Source organism: Dendropsophus ebraccatus, chromosome 3 (assembly GCF_027789765.1).
Source record: "Dendropsophus ebraccatus isolate aDenEbr1 chromosome 3, aDenEbr1.pat, whole genome shotgun sequence".
In the NCBI taxonomy this organism is placed as follows: Eukaryota; Metazoa; Chordata; class Amphibia; order Anura; family Hylidae; genus Dendropsophus; species Dendropsophus ebraccatus.
In genome coordinates this window covers 58078213-58094130 of record NC_091456.1, presented here as the reverse complement: position 1 = coordinate 58094130, position 15918 = coordinate 58078213, and the positions used below count along the sequence as shown (strand labels likewise).

General features: G+C 42.4%; 1 protein-coding gene across 6 annotated transcripts in view; it reads right to left on the bottom strand.

The window, feature by feature from the left end:
• Window positions 1-15918, bottom strand: part of TRPM6 (transient receptor potential cation channel subfamily M member 6) — a 141344-nt gene that overhangs the window by 65418 nt on the left and 60008 nt on the right. For all 6 annotated transcript variants that reach the window (XM_069961837.1, XM_069961835.1, XM_069961834.1 and 3 more), the window contains 7 exons: window positions 15438-15561; window positions 13848-13920; window positions 12137-12237; window positions 8603-8737; window positions 8256-8309; window positions 5691-5831; window positions 5318-5464 (listed from right to left, as the gene is read on the bottom strand). In XM_069961837.1, the coding sequence (XP_069817938.1) occupies window positions 5318-5464; window positions 5691-5831; window positions 8256-8309; window positions 8603-8737; window positions 12137-12237; window positions 13848-13920; window positions 15438-15561 (775 nt within the window). The remainder of the gene's footprint in view (window positions 1-5317; window positions 5465-5690; window positions 5832-8255; window positions 8310-8602; window positions 8738-12136; window positions 12238-13847; window positions 13921-15437; window positions 15562-15918) is intronic.

The window sequence follows — 15918 nt, the reverse complement described above, 5'->3', positions numbered from 1 at the left end:
ACCTAAAAAACACCCCTAAAGGGACACCATTTAGAAAACTACACCCCTCAAGGAATGTAACAAGGGGTGCGGTGAGCATCTGGACCCCATAGGTGCTTCACAGATTTTCCGAACAATATGGCGTGAAAAAAGAAAAATTTATTTTTTACACTAAAACGTTGTTCTAGCCTTCAATTTTTCATTTTCTTAAAGGGATAAGAGGCAAAAAAAGACACAAAATGTGTAGCGCAGTTTCTCCCGAGTACGGAAATACCCCACATGTGGCGATAAAGTGCCAAGGGGGCGCAGGGCGAGCCTCCAAAGGGAAGGAGCGCCAATTGGCTTTTGGAAGCTGAATTTCACTGAAAAGGATTTCAAGCGCCATGTCGCATTTACAGAGCCCTCGTGCTGCCAAGACACTGGAAACCCCCCACAAGTGACCCCATTCTGGAAACTACACCCCTCAAGGAATCTAACAAGGGGGGCAGTGAGCATATGGACCCCACTGGTGACGGGCACAAATGTGGAACAATGTGACGTAAAAGTAAAAAATTTCATTTTTTCACTTTCATGGCACAAATGTGCCCGTCATCAAGGGGTCCATATCCTCACTGCACCCCTTGTTAGATTCCTTGAGGGGTGCAGTTTCCATAATGGGGTCACTTGTGGGGGGTTTCCAGTGTTTTGGCAGCACGAGGGCTCTGTAAATGCGACATGGCTTTCATCATCCATTCTAGCCAAATCCAACCTCCAAAATCCAAATGGCGCTCCTTCCCTTCGGAGGCTTGCCCTGCGCCCACATGGCGCTTTATGTCCACATGTGGGGTATTTACGGACTCGGGGGAAATTGCTCTACACATTTTGTTTTTTTTCCCTCTTTTAACCCCTTGTGAAAATGATAAATTCAAGGCTAAACCAACATTATAGTGTAAAAAATGTAATATTTCATTTTCACGCCACATTGTTCCACATTTGTGCCCATCACCAGTGGGGTCCATATGCTCACTACACCCCTTGTTACATTCCCTGAGGGGTGCAGTTTCCATAATGGGGCCACTTGTGGGGGGTTTCAACTGTCTTGGCAACACAGGGGCCTTTTGAATGCAACATGGCCCCTTGAAATCCATTCCATCCAAATCCAGCCTTCAAAAGCCAAATGGCGCTCCGTCCCTTCGGAGGCTTACCCTGCACCCGAATGGCGCTTTATGTACACATGTGGGGTATTTCCGTACTCAGGGGAAATTGCGCTACACATTAAATGTTTTTTTTTATCTTTTAACCCCTTGTGAAAATGAAAAAATCATGACAAGATTAATGATTTAGAGTAAAAATTTTACAAAAATTACACTAAATGTTGGTCTAGCCTTGATTTTTTTCCATTTCCACAAGGGGTTAAAAAAGAAAATGAACACAAAACGTGTAGGGTAGTTTCCCCTGAGTACGAAAATACCCCACATGTGGGCATAATGTGCCATATGGGCACAGGGCAAGTCACCAAAGGGACAGAGCGCCATTTAGAGGCTGGAATGGAGGATGGAGGCCATGTCGCAATTACAAAGCTCCTGTGCTGCCAGGACAGTAGAAACCCCCGACAAGTGACTCCATTCTGGGAACTACACCCCATAAGGAATCTAACAAGGGGTGCAGTGAGGATATGGACCCCACTGGTGACGGGCACTTACGTAGAACATGTGCCGAGAAAATAAAAAATACAATTTTTTTCATTTTCACGTCCCAAATATGGCCGTCACCAGGGGGCCATATCCCCGCTGCCCCCCTTGTTAGATTCCTTATCGGGTGTAGTTTCCAGAATGTGGTCACTTGTGGGGGGTTTCTACTGTCCTGGCCGCACAGAGGCTTTGTAATTGCATCATGGCATCCTCTAATGGGAATGGCAGCCATACCTACTTAGCTGGGGAAAAGGGACAATTCTAATTTATTTGGGGGTATTAGGCCAATTATTAGTTTATAAGGTTGAAAATGACAGGTGTCCATCAAATTCAACCTGTGTTGATCCAGAGGAAGGCAAAAACCCCTCGTGAGGCAGACAACAGTAGCCTCATCACAGGGGAAAATTCCTTCCCGACTCCATAATGGCGATCAGAATAATCCCTGGATCAACGTGACCCCTGAAATAGGAATAAGGGACAGAATTTAGATAATGTAGAACCCCAATGACGTGTGGTGCGCCTTGGAGCGATCCAGTATGCAGAGGCCGGGGGGATCAGGACAGGTGGCACACTGGAAAATGGCGTCCTTCCTGATCCCCCTGTTACGCCACACTCTGCACTTCTTCTGGGGTCTCCTTTTTTCCAGTGTGGGGGACGTCACCTGGAAAATGTTGTCCTGGTGCGATACGGGGTCCTTCATATCCAGAAGCGCTGGGTCCGCTCCATGGCTGCTAAATATTAGGGCTCTATTACTACTTCTGATATTTTCAGATCGTGCCGCAATCTATAGTAGCTCGGGCAGCGAGGGACCAGAAGAGGGGGCGCTGGTATAAAAGTTATCCCCGTACAGGTGGTGGCCATTATCCAGCAGTGGGAAGATCAGTTCCTGGACGATCTTCCCACTTGTTCCGAGGATGGGGGGGAGGGGGCATCTGGGGGCATCTGGGGCTGGATTCGGGTGTCCCTTCCTACATACACTCTAAGGGTACGTGCACACTGCGGAATCGCGACAGATAACCCTTCGTGCATTCCGCAGTTGGCACCCGCCGGCAGACTGATGCAGGCGCACGTCTCCGTCCGTGTCATAGACTCCATTCTATGCACGGGCGGATTCCGCTCTCCGTCCAACGTGTTCATTCTTTGGACGGACGATGGAATCCGCCCATGCATAACATGGAGTCTATGACACGGGTGGAGACATGCGCCCGCATCAGTCCGCCGGCGGGTGCCAGCTGCGGAATGCACAAAGAGTTATCCTTTGCCATTCCGCAGTGTGCACGTACCCTAAATCTGTAAGTGTACCCTGAGGTACTCTCACACAGTTTGTAGAATTTCACACCATACCGTTATCTCTTATTGGGACGGTACTGGCAGAAAAGACGTGTCTGGGGGGCAGCGTACGCTACGCTACCTCCAGACACGTCACTGGATGATGAGGATGATGAGGATGAATGGAGGAAAGAAGGACCCCCCATTCATCCTCACTGGCTGTTTCGGTGTCGGAGGCAATAATAACGTATGCGTCCGACCCCGAAAACACCCTGGGGGCCATCTTTATATGGGGACTAGTATATGGCGTATGTAGTGGTGTAGTGTCAAACTTTATTCAATGTAGTGTGGTGTAATGTAGTGTTTTTTTACGTGTTTTTTTACAGTAAGTATAAAAAAAAACCTACGCCAACAAAGGAGTTGCTGATAAATGCCGCACTTATGCGCGGCACTTATCAGCAGACCGTGGCAGTAGAATATAGAAAAAAAACACCCTACGCCAAAAAGGAGGAGTTGCTGATTAGCAGCGCACTTTCGTGCGATGCTGATCAACACTCAGCGGCGATAGGGTGCGGAAAATAGAAAAAAAAAATTTGAAAAAAAAAAAAACTTTTTCTACATTCTGAACATCCCTGTAGCTGCTGATAAGTGTATTACACATATCAGCCGCTAGAGGGCAGCAGAGCGCAAAATACGGAAAAAGCTGACGCTGGAGCCGAAAATAGTTGAGAGAAGCCGAACGTGACGTCACGGAGGAAGCCGAAGACCCGAACGAAGACGAGGACGCCGCGAACCCGGAAGACGCCAATCAGGAGCCCGGGACAGGTGAGTAATGTACAAATACCTGCTCTGGACCCCTCGGCTACCTAGCTGAGGGGTCCAGGGCAGGTATTTACTATATTGTGGGACTCTGATTGCCGTGCCACTGGCCCGATCGCCGTGAACGGCCGGCCGGCCGTTCACGGCGATCGGGCCGGTGGCACGGTGACCACCATTACTTTTTACAGTAATGGCGGTCGGTGCCGTCCTCGGACAGTACCGACCGCCATTTTTTTCCGGGTCATCGGGTCACCGATGACCCGGAAAGGTTCCGATCGCCGCTATTGGCTGATCTGAATTGATCAGCCTATAGCGGCGATCGTAAGCACGGGGGGTGTTAACCACCCCCCGTGCCGTGAAGCTAAGATGGCCTGCTATGATTTATAGCAGGCCATCTTCCCCGACCGCTGTGTGTGAACACAGGAATGGGTAACTATTGATTCTTTGTTATGTTACCGCACTCTCATGTCTGCTATGTATTTTTTATTTTGGCCAGACTTCTCCTTTAAATTTTATTGGAACCATGAGAACTGAGCCGCAATGCCACAAACAAAATGGGGACAAGAGTGGTGATGAAAAAGAAAGCAGCAATGGCTTATCTAATTCAGGATACTGTGCTATATGCACCAAATCCACTGATACTGTTAAATAGCTGTTAGGTCATGGACAAACCTAATACCTGTCATATATCTGCCTGTGATTCCAGAACTTTTTCCAGAAAAATTGCTTTAATTATATAGTAAGAGGAGTCAAAGTGTCTTTCCCGAGCTCCTGAGGTGCAACAAGCTGTAACATCTCCTTACTTCCCCCCCCCCCCTATACCCAACCCTTCTTGGGTCTCCAGGTGCCAATCAAGTAGGGAGGGGGGAAGGTCTTACAGCTATTCAGGAGCTTGGAAAAGCCTTTTTAACTGTTCTTACTATGAAATAAAAAGCAATTTTCTACATTCTGGAATCACAGACAGATATATGAAAGGTACCACATGTCTTCCTGTCAGCAGTTTTTAATGTGAATTAAAGCTGACCAATTCCCTTTAACAAAGATGTTTAGCTAACAGGGGAACAACTGTATTTTACTCTTAAGAAATACACTGAGCTGTTGAGCTGCATCGTGTGGGGTCCATTCCTCAGGTGGCCTATTGTCAACAATATACAATACAAGGAGATTGTTTAGGGTATGCAAGTAAATTGTTTTCATTTAACACGTGCAGAATAACACCCGTTGCCAAAATTTAGAGCCAAAACTACTTGCCCTGCCAGTGGCCCCAGATAATGGGACTTGACAGTGTACTTCAGTGAAATGCTGTAGAAACAAACCTTCTCTTTGCCAAGGTAACATTTATTGTACTGTGTAAATTTATTGTGAAATCACTTTTATACATAATATTGTGAAATCAAGGTGAAGATACGCCGTTCTCTTACTATGTAGTATTAAAATACTTGGTACATGTCTACGCATTATATGACAAACACATTGTATACTGTACAACGAAATCTTATCTGTACAGGTTAATTTGGAAACTTGACACACCCCACCAGAACATTTTCAATTAAACTGGATATAAAACTTGGAAGGATCACCTTGCGCTTATAAGGCTGGGCTGTCCGGAGGAACTGGGAATGCAAAGTATTCTCAGGTGAGGGAAGCTTGCTGTTTATCTGGCTGTTCTGGCTTAATGAAAGATGAGACAAACTCCGTGCCAGGCTGTTGGAAGAATTGTGGCTCCTCTGGCAGAAAGATCAAAGGAAAGAAGAGAAAAAGACATCAACCAGTTTTGTTAGTAATTAACCATCCTTTATTTCTAGTTGGTATATGTGTGACTATTTCGGTCTATCTCTGGGTACATGAGTCTATACCGGTCTGTGTGAGACAATGGATTGGTGTGTTTCTTTTGTAGATTTTAAGTCATGGCTGTATGACAAAAATGTAAAAAAAAAAAAAACACAAAATCACCTTTTGCTTTCTGTAGAGACTGTTGTATAGGGCGCGGAAACTCTTCCTTGTGTAGCTGCTTCTATAAGCTCCTCCAATCAAGTATTCAATTACTAATCCCACATCAATTAGGGTAATTTTGTAGTCCGGGGAGAGGTTACTCTGTGGACAGAAAGTTTTCCTCATTGCATAAAAAATACAGATCAGCTTCATGAACACAGGAGACCAACTACGTCCGCATGTTATGTTTATTAACGGGAATAAATCACCTAGTATTTAGCTTTTTTTTGCTTTTTTTTTCATTTACTGATCAAAACCAGCAAATGCCCCTTTATATATTTATTGTACCATGTCTCCATAAAGGCAAATTGTCAGCTAGAAAAGATGTCTCAAACTCCTAAATGGGTGCATTGCTCTGTAAGCAGTGAGTCTACCCTTATCTTTATTGTAGTTGTTTGAGACTGCAAACACTTAAAAACTGAAGTTTGCCCAGAGCACTGAAGGGCCCCAGGCTGCAATACCTCTCCCTGTACTGCTACCTGACCCTCTCTGTCCTCTTCTTGCTTTGGACCTGCTCATACTGGTCAGGGAGCGTGTGCAGTAAGAGCGGGTCCACAGTACGCTGTATTTCTCTGGCACACAAAAGCCAATAATGGAGAGAGAAGGTGGAGAAGACCATGTAGCAGAATCGGGGGAGGTGTTACAGTTTAGAGCTCTTTAGTGTCCTGGCTACGCCTCTATGACACTTTAGATTTTATTTTTTTTTAGCTCCTTACAACTACAATAAAGGCTGAATAGTTTCACTGCTTACATAGCTATCTAGCCATGTAAGCAGTTTGGGATGTTTTTGTCTAGCTGACAGCTTCTCTTAGAAAATCATTGGCGGTCTGACTGCTGGAACCCTCACCAATCCACTTGAACAGGACCCGATCTGCAGTTACACATCACCACTGCTACAGAGTGAATGGAGCCAACTGCTAACAGCCCTGTTTACTATTGCTAATGCTAAAAAACTGTTCGATGTGGGTGCAGGGTGTCGGCAACCTGACAATCAGTGACTGAGGAGCTATACTGTGGATAGCATATCAGTATGTTTTGCCCAGAAAATCCTTTTAACTCCACATAAAACCCAGAAACTGTGGTCTGATTTTAATAATATCCAATGTACAACTAATAGAGATGAGCAAACCTCGAGCATGCTAGAGTCCATCCGAACCTGAATTTTCGGCATTTGATTAGCGGTGGCTGCTGAAGTTGGATAAAGCCCTAAGGCTATGTGGAAAACATGGATATAGTCATTGGCTGTATCCATGTTTTCCAGACAACCTTAGAGCTTTATCCAAGTTCAGCAGCCACCGCTAATCAAATGGCGAACGTTCAGGTTCGGATCGACTCGAACCCGAACCCGATTTGCTCATCTCTAACAACTAACCCAATGTCTGCTCATTTCTCACAGGGCCCAATAAACATATGTAAAGCATGTTTGTGGCATACACTCCATAGCTTATCAGTGGGCTTATTTTACTATACAAATAAAAGGTACTGTAGCTTTATCAAAAACTACCCTGGTCTTTCTTAAATTTAAGCTTTTAGCAGTTTGACTTTTAAACTCTGCTCACCTTAGCAAGATGTATTAAGAGATTCCTCAGCAGATTATGGTGATAGTTTAATACATCTTTAAATTTCTTAAAACAGTAACATAGTAAATGTATTCAGTATAAAAAAAGAATAGTAAATGCAGTGTTTTTTTGTTTTTATTTTTTCATCAGCAGAGCCATATAGGGGCTTATTTATTTCAGGACAAGTTATACATCTTAAACCATATAATGTATTGCACAAAAAAAAAAGTTTAGGGGATTGAAAACAAAATCTTTTGCACAATTGTTCTTTTTCATTTACTATGTGGTAAAAATTTTATTATGTTAAAGGGGTACTTTGGCAAAATATTTTTTCTTTCAAATCAACTAGCTACAGATAATTAAAAAGATGTGATTTTTAATTCTAATTAAAAACCTCCAGTCTTCCAGTAATTATCATCTGCTATTTGCCCTACAGGAAGTGGTGTATTTTTTCCAGTTTGACACAGTACTCTCTGCTGCCACCTCTGCCCATGACAGGAACTGTCAAGAGCAGGAAATTCTATGGGGATTTGCAACTGCTCTGGACAGTTCCTGTCTTTAACTAAATTTTGCAGGTCGGTTTGATCACAATGATACTAGATTCACATATGGTTTGGGGTTTTTTTACAACTTCTAAACAGAAATAAGACAATTGCTTTGTATTGCCATGTATAACTTTTTCTTCCCTTTTCTTTTAATCCTTGACATTTTTTGTACCACAGGTGGTTGGTGGGACCTCCTGGCTGCTTTTAATTCTATGCTCTCTATGAAATTACCAAAAAAAATTCTTGGGGACCACACAACTCATTGAGAGATATTGGAAATTAGATATCTCACAATTGTTTAAAATTGGGAGGGGGGGGACTTTCACCATAGAATAGGCTATATTAAGAAGTTTTAATGTTGGAAAACAACTGCCATTAAAGATGCACAATTTCAATATTTTAAAAGATTTTTAATATCTTACCTTCTTTACATCTCCAACAAGATGGTATAAAAGCAGGTTTGTTGGGCCTTGTTTCTTTAACATATAAAAATAAAATAACATTTTCATAGAATACAATAAAGAATGCATCTCAATGTATAAAACATATACAGTGCAGTATGCTGACTAACATTGGCCCACTGTATGCACAACCCCAATGATACACAGTGAAAGGGCTTCCCTGGCACATCTGCCAAACATAATAAAATAAGTGTTATTCAGTTCTTCAATAGGGATAAATAGCAGCAGTATTTTATCGTGTGAGAAGGTTAGCAGGACAAAGGTGGCAAACAACTAAGCAACCCTGCATCTTTCTTTAGGCTACTTACAGTATTGTACAGTTCTTCTAGTCGGCTTATGGTGAGGAAACGGTGCATATTCACCCCATATTCTATCAACAGCTTCACAAAGTCTACACGATCCATCACTAAGGCATCCTGCATGGCTTTTTCTAAAGATCCAACCTTTCAGAAAAAGTTAGAAGAGATGAGTTATAAATCGTAGAGTTAAGAGTTTAAATAGATGCCCAGTTGGGGTCTTAAGATGTAAATATTGGTCACTACCTCTAATTCTTTAGAATTTACATTACTGTTAAGAGTTGGCTGCTATGGCTGCTTTTTAGCTTTGCTGCAAAAGTGTCTAGATATTAAAGACTTGTCTCTTGCTTAGTTGCATTATGTATTTAAACGACTTTCACTTATTGTTTCAGAGGTTTAGGATACTAAACCTTCCCTTTTCCCGTCCCTTCCCTTTCCCTGAACCATTTCCTTTATAGCAAGGACATAGATGAAAAGACTTTTGGCTGGTAGCTACTGAACGAGTTATCAATGAGATCACCAGTAAGAAAAAGAACATAGGCCTCACCAATAAACCTGGGGCTGAAAGGAAGAACTAAAAGTCTGCATCATAAGTCTTATTGAAGTCTACACTATGGGGGAGAATTATCAAACATGGTGTAAAGTGAAACTGGCTCAGTTGCCCCTAGCAACCAATCAGATTCCACCTTTCATTTTCCAAAGAGTCTGTGAGGAATGAAAAGTGGAATCTGATTGGTTGCTAGGGGCAACTGGGACAGTTTCACTTTTCACCATGTTTAATAAATCTCCCCCTATATTTCTATATATTCTATTTAAGCCTATGAGGAAAAACAAGAACATGAGAGTGTGCTTACTCATTTGGTCATGTCGTACCCATATAGGTGCCCATACACTTTATACTAAAGCTGGTGGTGGGTTTGGGCAACAGTGTAAGATGTATGGGAGCCTCCTTACTCTCCATTAACAGTTGATGTTGGTGGAGAGAAGGGTCACTTGTGATGATTTTTCACTGACTGACACTTTTGTTCTCAGAGGGATAAGCCGACACAAGAGCTGTTTACTAATCCCCATAGGGAACACATGAACATTTAACCATGCTGAACATTCATGTATATGGGCGTGGACTAGAGAGATAACGGTCAGCCAAAATGATCATTCAGATGACCGTTGTTGAAGGTATATAGCCACCTTTAGACTTACATTTCATATTTTCCTCAGGCTTAAAGGGAATCTGTCAACACTTTCATTCTGCCTAAACTATAAATGATTGGCGCTGTCCCTAGAGGCTTCTCCTGGCCCCACTAGTCTTGATTTAATAACTCTATCTCTATACCCAAACAGGGAGAGGTGTAATGGAAAAGGGAGGACTCCCTTTCTCTCCATTAGTGAGGTTCGAAGTCAGACATTTATGGCCAGTGTCGGACTGGGCTACCTGGGGCCCACCAGAAGAAATGATCTGTGGGTCCCACCAATGAAGAACCAGTGATAAGCGACCCATCAGTCAGTGTTAGTGCAAGTTCTAAAGCTGGGGGCCCACTTGAGGATCCTCCGGTCCTCTGGTGGGCAAGTCCGACACTGTTTATGGCCTATGGAAAAGGATATGCATTAAAAAAAAACAGTGGTTAAAATATCCTTTTATTATTATGATTGAGTGGTTGAGTAAGTCAGTATGCTAAATTTGTAAGATAATTTTGTGATGGTACCGCTATTGCCTACAACTTTCCCGGGACATTAAATAATGTCTTTTTAAAAATATATATATAATTTTTTTTTGTCAAGAACACAGTTCCTCAGGCCAAGAAAATATGTCTGGAGACAGAAGATGAGGGACGGAGTGCCATTTCAGGGCAATAATGGAATTGACTGGATAAATGTAAACTGTCTCTTACTACCATTGTTATTCTAATAATGTAAATCATTTGGCAAGAGACAGGCAGTCCCTTTAGGCCAGGCAGTCTATAATTAATGAAAGATTATTGCTTAATGCTTGATATCACCCTTTAAGATAAAAGAAAGGAAATACTCTAGACTTTTTCTAAGGCAAAACTATCCTTCCCAAAGAAATAGAACTTCAGTGGTAGTAGGCTATAACTAGCATAAGTAATGGACAAGCATCATTGAAAAAAGTAATTAACTGAGATACCCGAGGGTAAGATCCAGAGCCTGATTAGAAAGTAGTGTTCCCACAAATAATGGGTTTTTAAAGGGTGGCTAGAATGTTATATATTCCTCTAGGCATCTTAAAACAGTAAATCAGCGGATGTTCATCCAAGTGAAAAATAAAGCTTACACATATTTGGACATGTTCTATAGCAGGTTAAAACAAAGGTAAGAATAAAGTGAAAAAAAATTAATTAAAAATTGTAAAAAAAGAAAAGGATACAGTGTTATTTATTGATTTGGTAATAGAACATTGTCTCTTTGGTAATAAGTAGAACATCTGACTACCACAAACACCTTTGATAACTATACACTACTGGCGTAATATTTTGTAATTGTTTTAATAACTTTAAAGATATCAAGAAATAGGTTACAGACCACCACTCTGCTCTAAAAGCAGAGGTCTGAATGGCATAAAATACCTACCAGGAGGTACTTTTAAAGATTATTTAGTTTACATTGCTATTAGCAATTATTTTTTCAATGTGTTACTTCTATGCTGGAATGTGATTGTTCACAAGCATAAAGCCTAAGGGCCCTATTATTTGAAGAGATAATCTGATTCGGCCGATTATCACTCCGTGTAATAGAGAGAATGATAAGCCGATAAAACGATGATCGGCTGATCATTTCTTAAGCTTCAGACCTAAAATGATTGTGCACGCATCACTAGGTTTAATAGCGTTGCTGGGCCGACGGCTGATAATTGTAGTATAAAATAAAATATTACCTTACCACGTTCCCCGGTGTCCTCGGAGGCATTCCCCACGGTCTGTAGATCTGACCTCTGTTCCGCTCTCTGCACTGACAGGCCACGGCCGCTCAGCCAATCACTGGCCATGACCAGTGATTGGCTAAGTGGCCTGTCAGTGCAGAGAGCGGAACAGAAGGGAGATCTGCAGACAGTGGGGAATGCTTCCGAGGACACCGGGGAACGTGGTAAGGTAAGCTAATATTTTATTACTTTACACTAAAGCAAAGAGGCCGTATAATAGAACCCTTAGGGTGCGTTTACACAGAAAGATTTATCTGACAGATTTTGGAAGCCAAAGCCAGGAATGGATTTGAAAAGAGGAAAAATCTCAGTCTTTCCTTTATGACCTGATCCCTGTTTATAGTCTGTTCCAGGTTTTGGCTTCAAAGATCTGTCAGATAAATCTGTCTTTGTAAACGCACCATAAGGCTGTATTAAAAAGTCATTCCTTATTGCACGTTCACAAGGCTTATAACTGCGTGGTTTTTGACAGGGAAAATCACATTGATTTCCATGTTAAAAAAACCATGTGGTGTCACCTTAAAAAACCATCTTGCCATTGACTACAATGGTACATGGGGAACGCTTTGAAGTTTCCTTCAAAATCAATATATAGTTATGAAAATACAAACTTTCCAGTGCTGGCCATACACTAGGATATGTTTCTTAGCAATATCCACTCTGTTCCAGGTCAAAGCCAGGCTCAGCTGGTCTGGTGCTGACATGTTCGTTCCTATAAAACAGAAAACATAGAAATATGTCATGTTTAACAGATGAATATGTAATATAGTGCTTCCCAATCTTTTCCACCTAGGGGCACCCCTTAGAAAAAAAAATTAGCTCGGGGCACCCCTACTAAATAATGTTCTACACAATATAAAAACCACCACTTAGTGGCTCACAGGTGACGTCTTCTTTGATTCGAGACTTTACTTTCCCTTTTCCTCATCTGACCCAGAGCACCGTGACAATTTCTTTCAGCTACAATTCATCTCTTCAGAACCTGCCAGACAGACATCTTAGGCTCTGTACATTTCTAACAAATTGCTTCCCTTTCTCCCTCCTATAGCCTCCCAAACTGCTTTGTACCCCCACACAATAATAATGCCCTATGCTGTGTTTCCACATAGTAATAATGCCAACTGTTGTGCCCTCCATATAGTAATAATATACCCCCTAGTGTGCCTTTCAACATAATAATGTCCCCCATGCTGTCCCCCTCAGTATAAATGCCCCCTCCTTGCTCTACCCCTAGTAATAATGTCCCCCATGCTTTCCCCACAGTATAAATGCCCCCCTCCCTGCTCTGCCCTTGGTACTAATGTCCCCCATGCTGTCCCCCTCAGTATAAATGCCCCCTGCCTGCTCTGCCCCTGGAAATACTGTCCCCCATGCTGTCCCCCTCAGTATAAATGTCCCCTTGCCTGCTCTGCCCCTGGTAATAATGTCCCCCTCAGTATAAATGCCCCCCTGCCTGCTCTGCCCCTGGTAATAATGTCTCCTATGCTGTACATCATACTCATACTCACCTAATCCGGGCTGTTTGGCTGCGGGGACGGAACCTCTGGCAGGCTTGATGACGTTACATCATCACGCCTGCCGGAGAGGTCACGTCCCAGAGTCCCAAAGGCTGCTGTCATGAAGTGCCGGCAGCCTTTGGGATTAAATGTAGGAGCAGGTCCTGACAGGTCCTGCTCCTACATTCTGCTCAAGCTGATCGGTATATCCCTAGAAGCTGTGCGGCCGCAACTTCTAGGGATATTAAAGTAACAGTGTCACAATTGCTACCTATCCCGCGGCACCCCTGGCGGGTTCTCATGGCACCCCAATGTTCCGCGGCACGCCGGTTGGGAAACGCTGATGTAATATTTACATAGTCATAGATTTTAGATGTTTTACTATAAAATTCCACAGGCAATGGCATCAGACATAAGCACAAAAAGTGGGTGGCACAAAGCAGGACGACTATGGCCTTCACAGCCCAGCAGATCTATCATATATTACGCATCTTAAAGGGGTATTACCATCTCAACTATTATAGTTAGCCTTGTAGGACTCGTCAGGGTAAATATTTTTGTAAATACATTTATTTAGAAAACTTGTCTCCTTCTCCTGAGATGCAGCTCTTTCCCTACCATTGTTGACAGCTAGTTGTCTAGATAACAGACCACCACTCTGCTCTAAAAGGAGTGGTCTGGCTGGTGTATATATAGATTACATATAAATTATACAGTATATTTACACTTTAGCTCCACATTACATTGTACAGAAATTGCAAAATGGTAACACAGGTCATAACACTTTAATAACCAAATTTTACCAAGTATGAAACATGTAACAAACCTTTAAGAAGTGCAGTTAGAATTGCTATATCAATATCTTGTTGTTCCTCAGACTCTGCATCGAATATTGTAATCTAAGAAATAAGAAAAACCTGTTCATTCATTTCTCATATGGATTAAACATGTAAGACAAAACCCAATGACATGCAACAAGGCCTTTTATCAACTGGTTTCTTTTTAGAATACCATTTTGATGCCTTCCACATTACAATACATTAAAAGGGCTTTTTATCATTTTTTTTTAACTGAACCTTTCTTGTACATGTGTCAGATCTTGCAGGGATCAAGTGCAATACCAGACAAAGTTAAATATGCAAAACAAAATGGAGGCACCCCGTGGCAACAGGCTAGGGATACTTATTGAAAAAAACAAAATAGGGGGCTCTACCTGATAAATAAAGGAACACAGAAATTCATGGTCAACCCAAACACAAATAATAATCAATGGGTATGTGACCTACAGGGGGTTATAAGCAAATAATGTTGCTACCATGACCCAAAATAGGGGTATATAAAAAGATGTATAATAATTAATTACCCAGGCACAGCGTGCAGCCAGAGCAAATAACTGGAAACACCAATATCATACAGGCTGTTCCACCTCTATCCCCCCCCCCCCCCCCCCCCGGAAGTTAAAAAAAACATACTATTTTACTGTCAACCCCCGTCCTCTTCTCCCACACCCATTTTGTGATGATGTCGTAACAAGCGGGGGGCGGGCCTGGTCATCCCCTTCTTCCCCGTCTTTCATTAGAATGGATGGGAGTGAAAAGACTGCCGGTGCCGGCATGAATGAGACTGAAAAGGCTGCCGATGCGCGTGCGCACCAGCAGCCTTTTCATTGGCTGGAATGCATCACATGGCTTCCAGCTTGCTCAGCTTTCAGTCTCATTCATGCCGTGGGACCCGGAAGTGAGGAAGAAGATGAAAACGCGGACGAGTTGACAGAGATCGCGGCCGGCGGGATTTTTGAATGGCGATCGACTTAGGAGATATGGTGAGTATGGGATTTGTGTCTGTTAGTGTTTTTCTTTTTTTTCTGCTAACGCTGGAATTGTCCTTTAATATTCATGACCATTAATTACAGCTGTTGTTTTACACTGGCGAGGTTTAGCCTTATGGCCCTATTCCACCAACAGATCTGACGACAGATTATCTGCCAAAGATTTGAAGCCAAACCCAGGAACAGACTATAATCAGAGAACAAGTCCTAAAGGAAAGACTGAGATTTCTCCTCTTTTCAAATCCACTCCTGGGTTTGGCTTCAAATCTTTGGCAGATAATCTGTCGTCAGATCTGTTGGTGGAATAGGGCCTTTAGACAGTGGCCAATCACTACAATAGGGGTAGGGATCTTGTCTTTCCAGCTGTTGAAAAACTACAACTCTCATCAAGCCAACAGCCAAAGCTGCACAACAATATATGAAAAATGATCAAAAAGGAAGTAAAGTGAAAAGAATATTTTAGTTCTTTTTAAACATTTTAGCAAAATCAGAACCCATAGTTCACATTCATTTTATCAGAATCCCAAATAAAAAAAATACACCGATTGGTGACATCTTGTAGAATATGGCATTGAGGCGTTCACTTACAGAATCCCGGCTCTCCATGCACTCCATCAGGATTAATAACACATGGTTAGCCTGTCTATGACCGAGACTAAATGTCTGCTGGATCATTTGCAGAATTTCGTCCTTCAGTTGTGCTGAAATCTCTCTATATTAGACATAAAGACAATTAGCAAAAATCTAACATGAACCATCAACCTCACAGGACAGGATGAGTTTAATAACACTAATAACACATTTAATAAGGATTTGTTCACATATAGCATTTATTGTGCGTTTAATTAGCACTAGAGATAAGCAACGTAAATCTGGTGAATCACCCTGACAATTCGCTATGTTATGCAAAGCGAATTCCCGCTGATTCTTTGAGGAAATTTGTAAAAGAAACAAAATGGAGGCCACACATGTTGACTGGAGCGTCACAGCGCAGGAAAAAGGGATTAACCATAATCCCTAGTACTTGTCCAATCAGCTGCAGGCCCCTCTGTGATGTAAGCATCTCCTC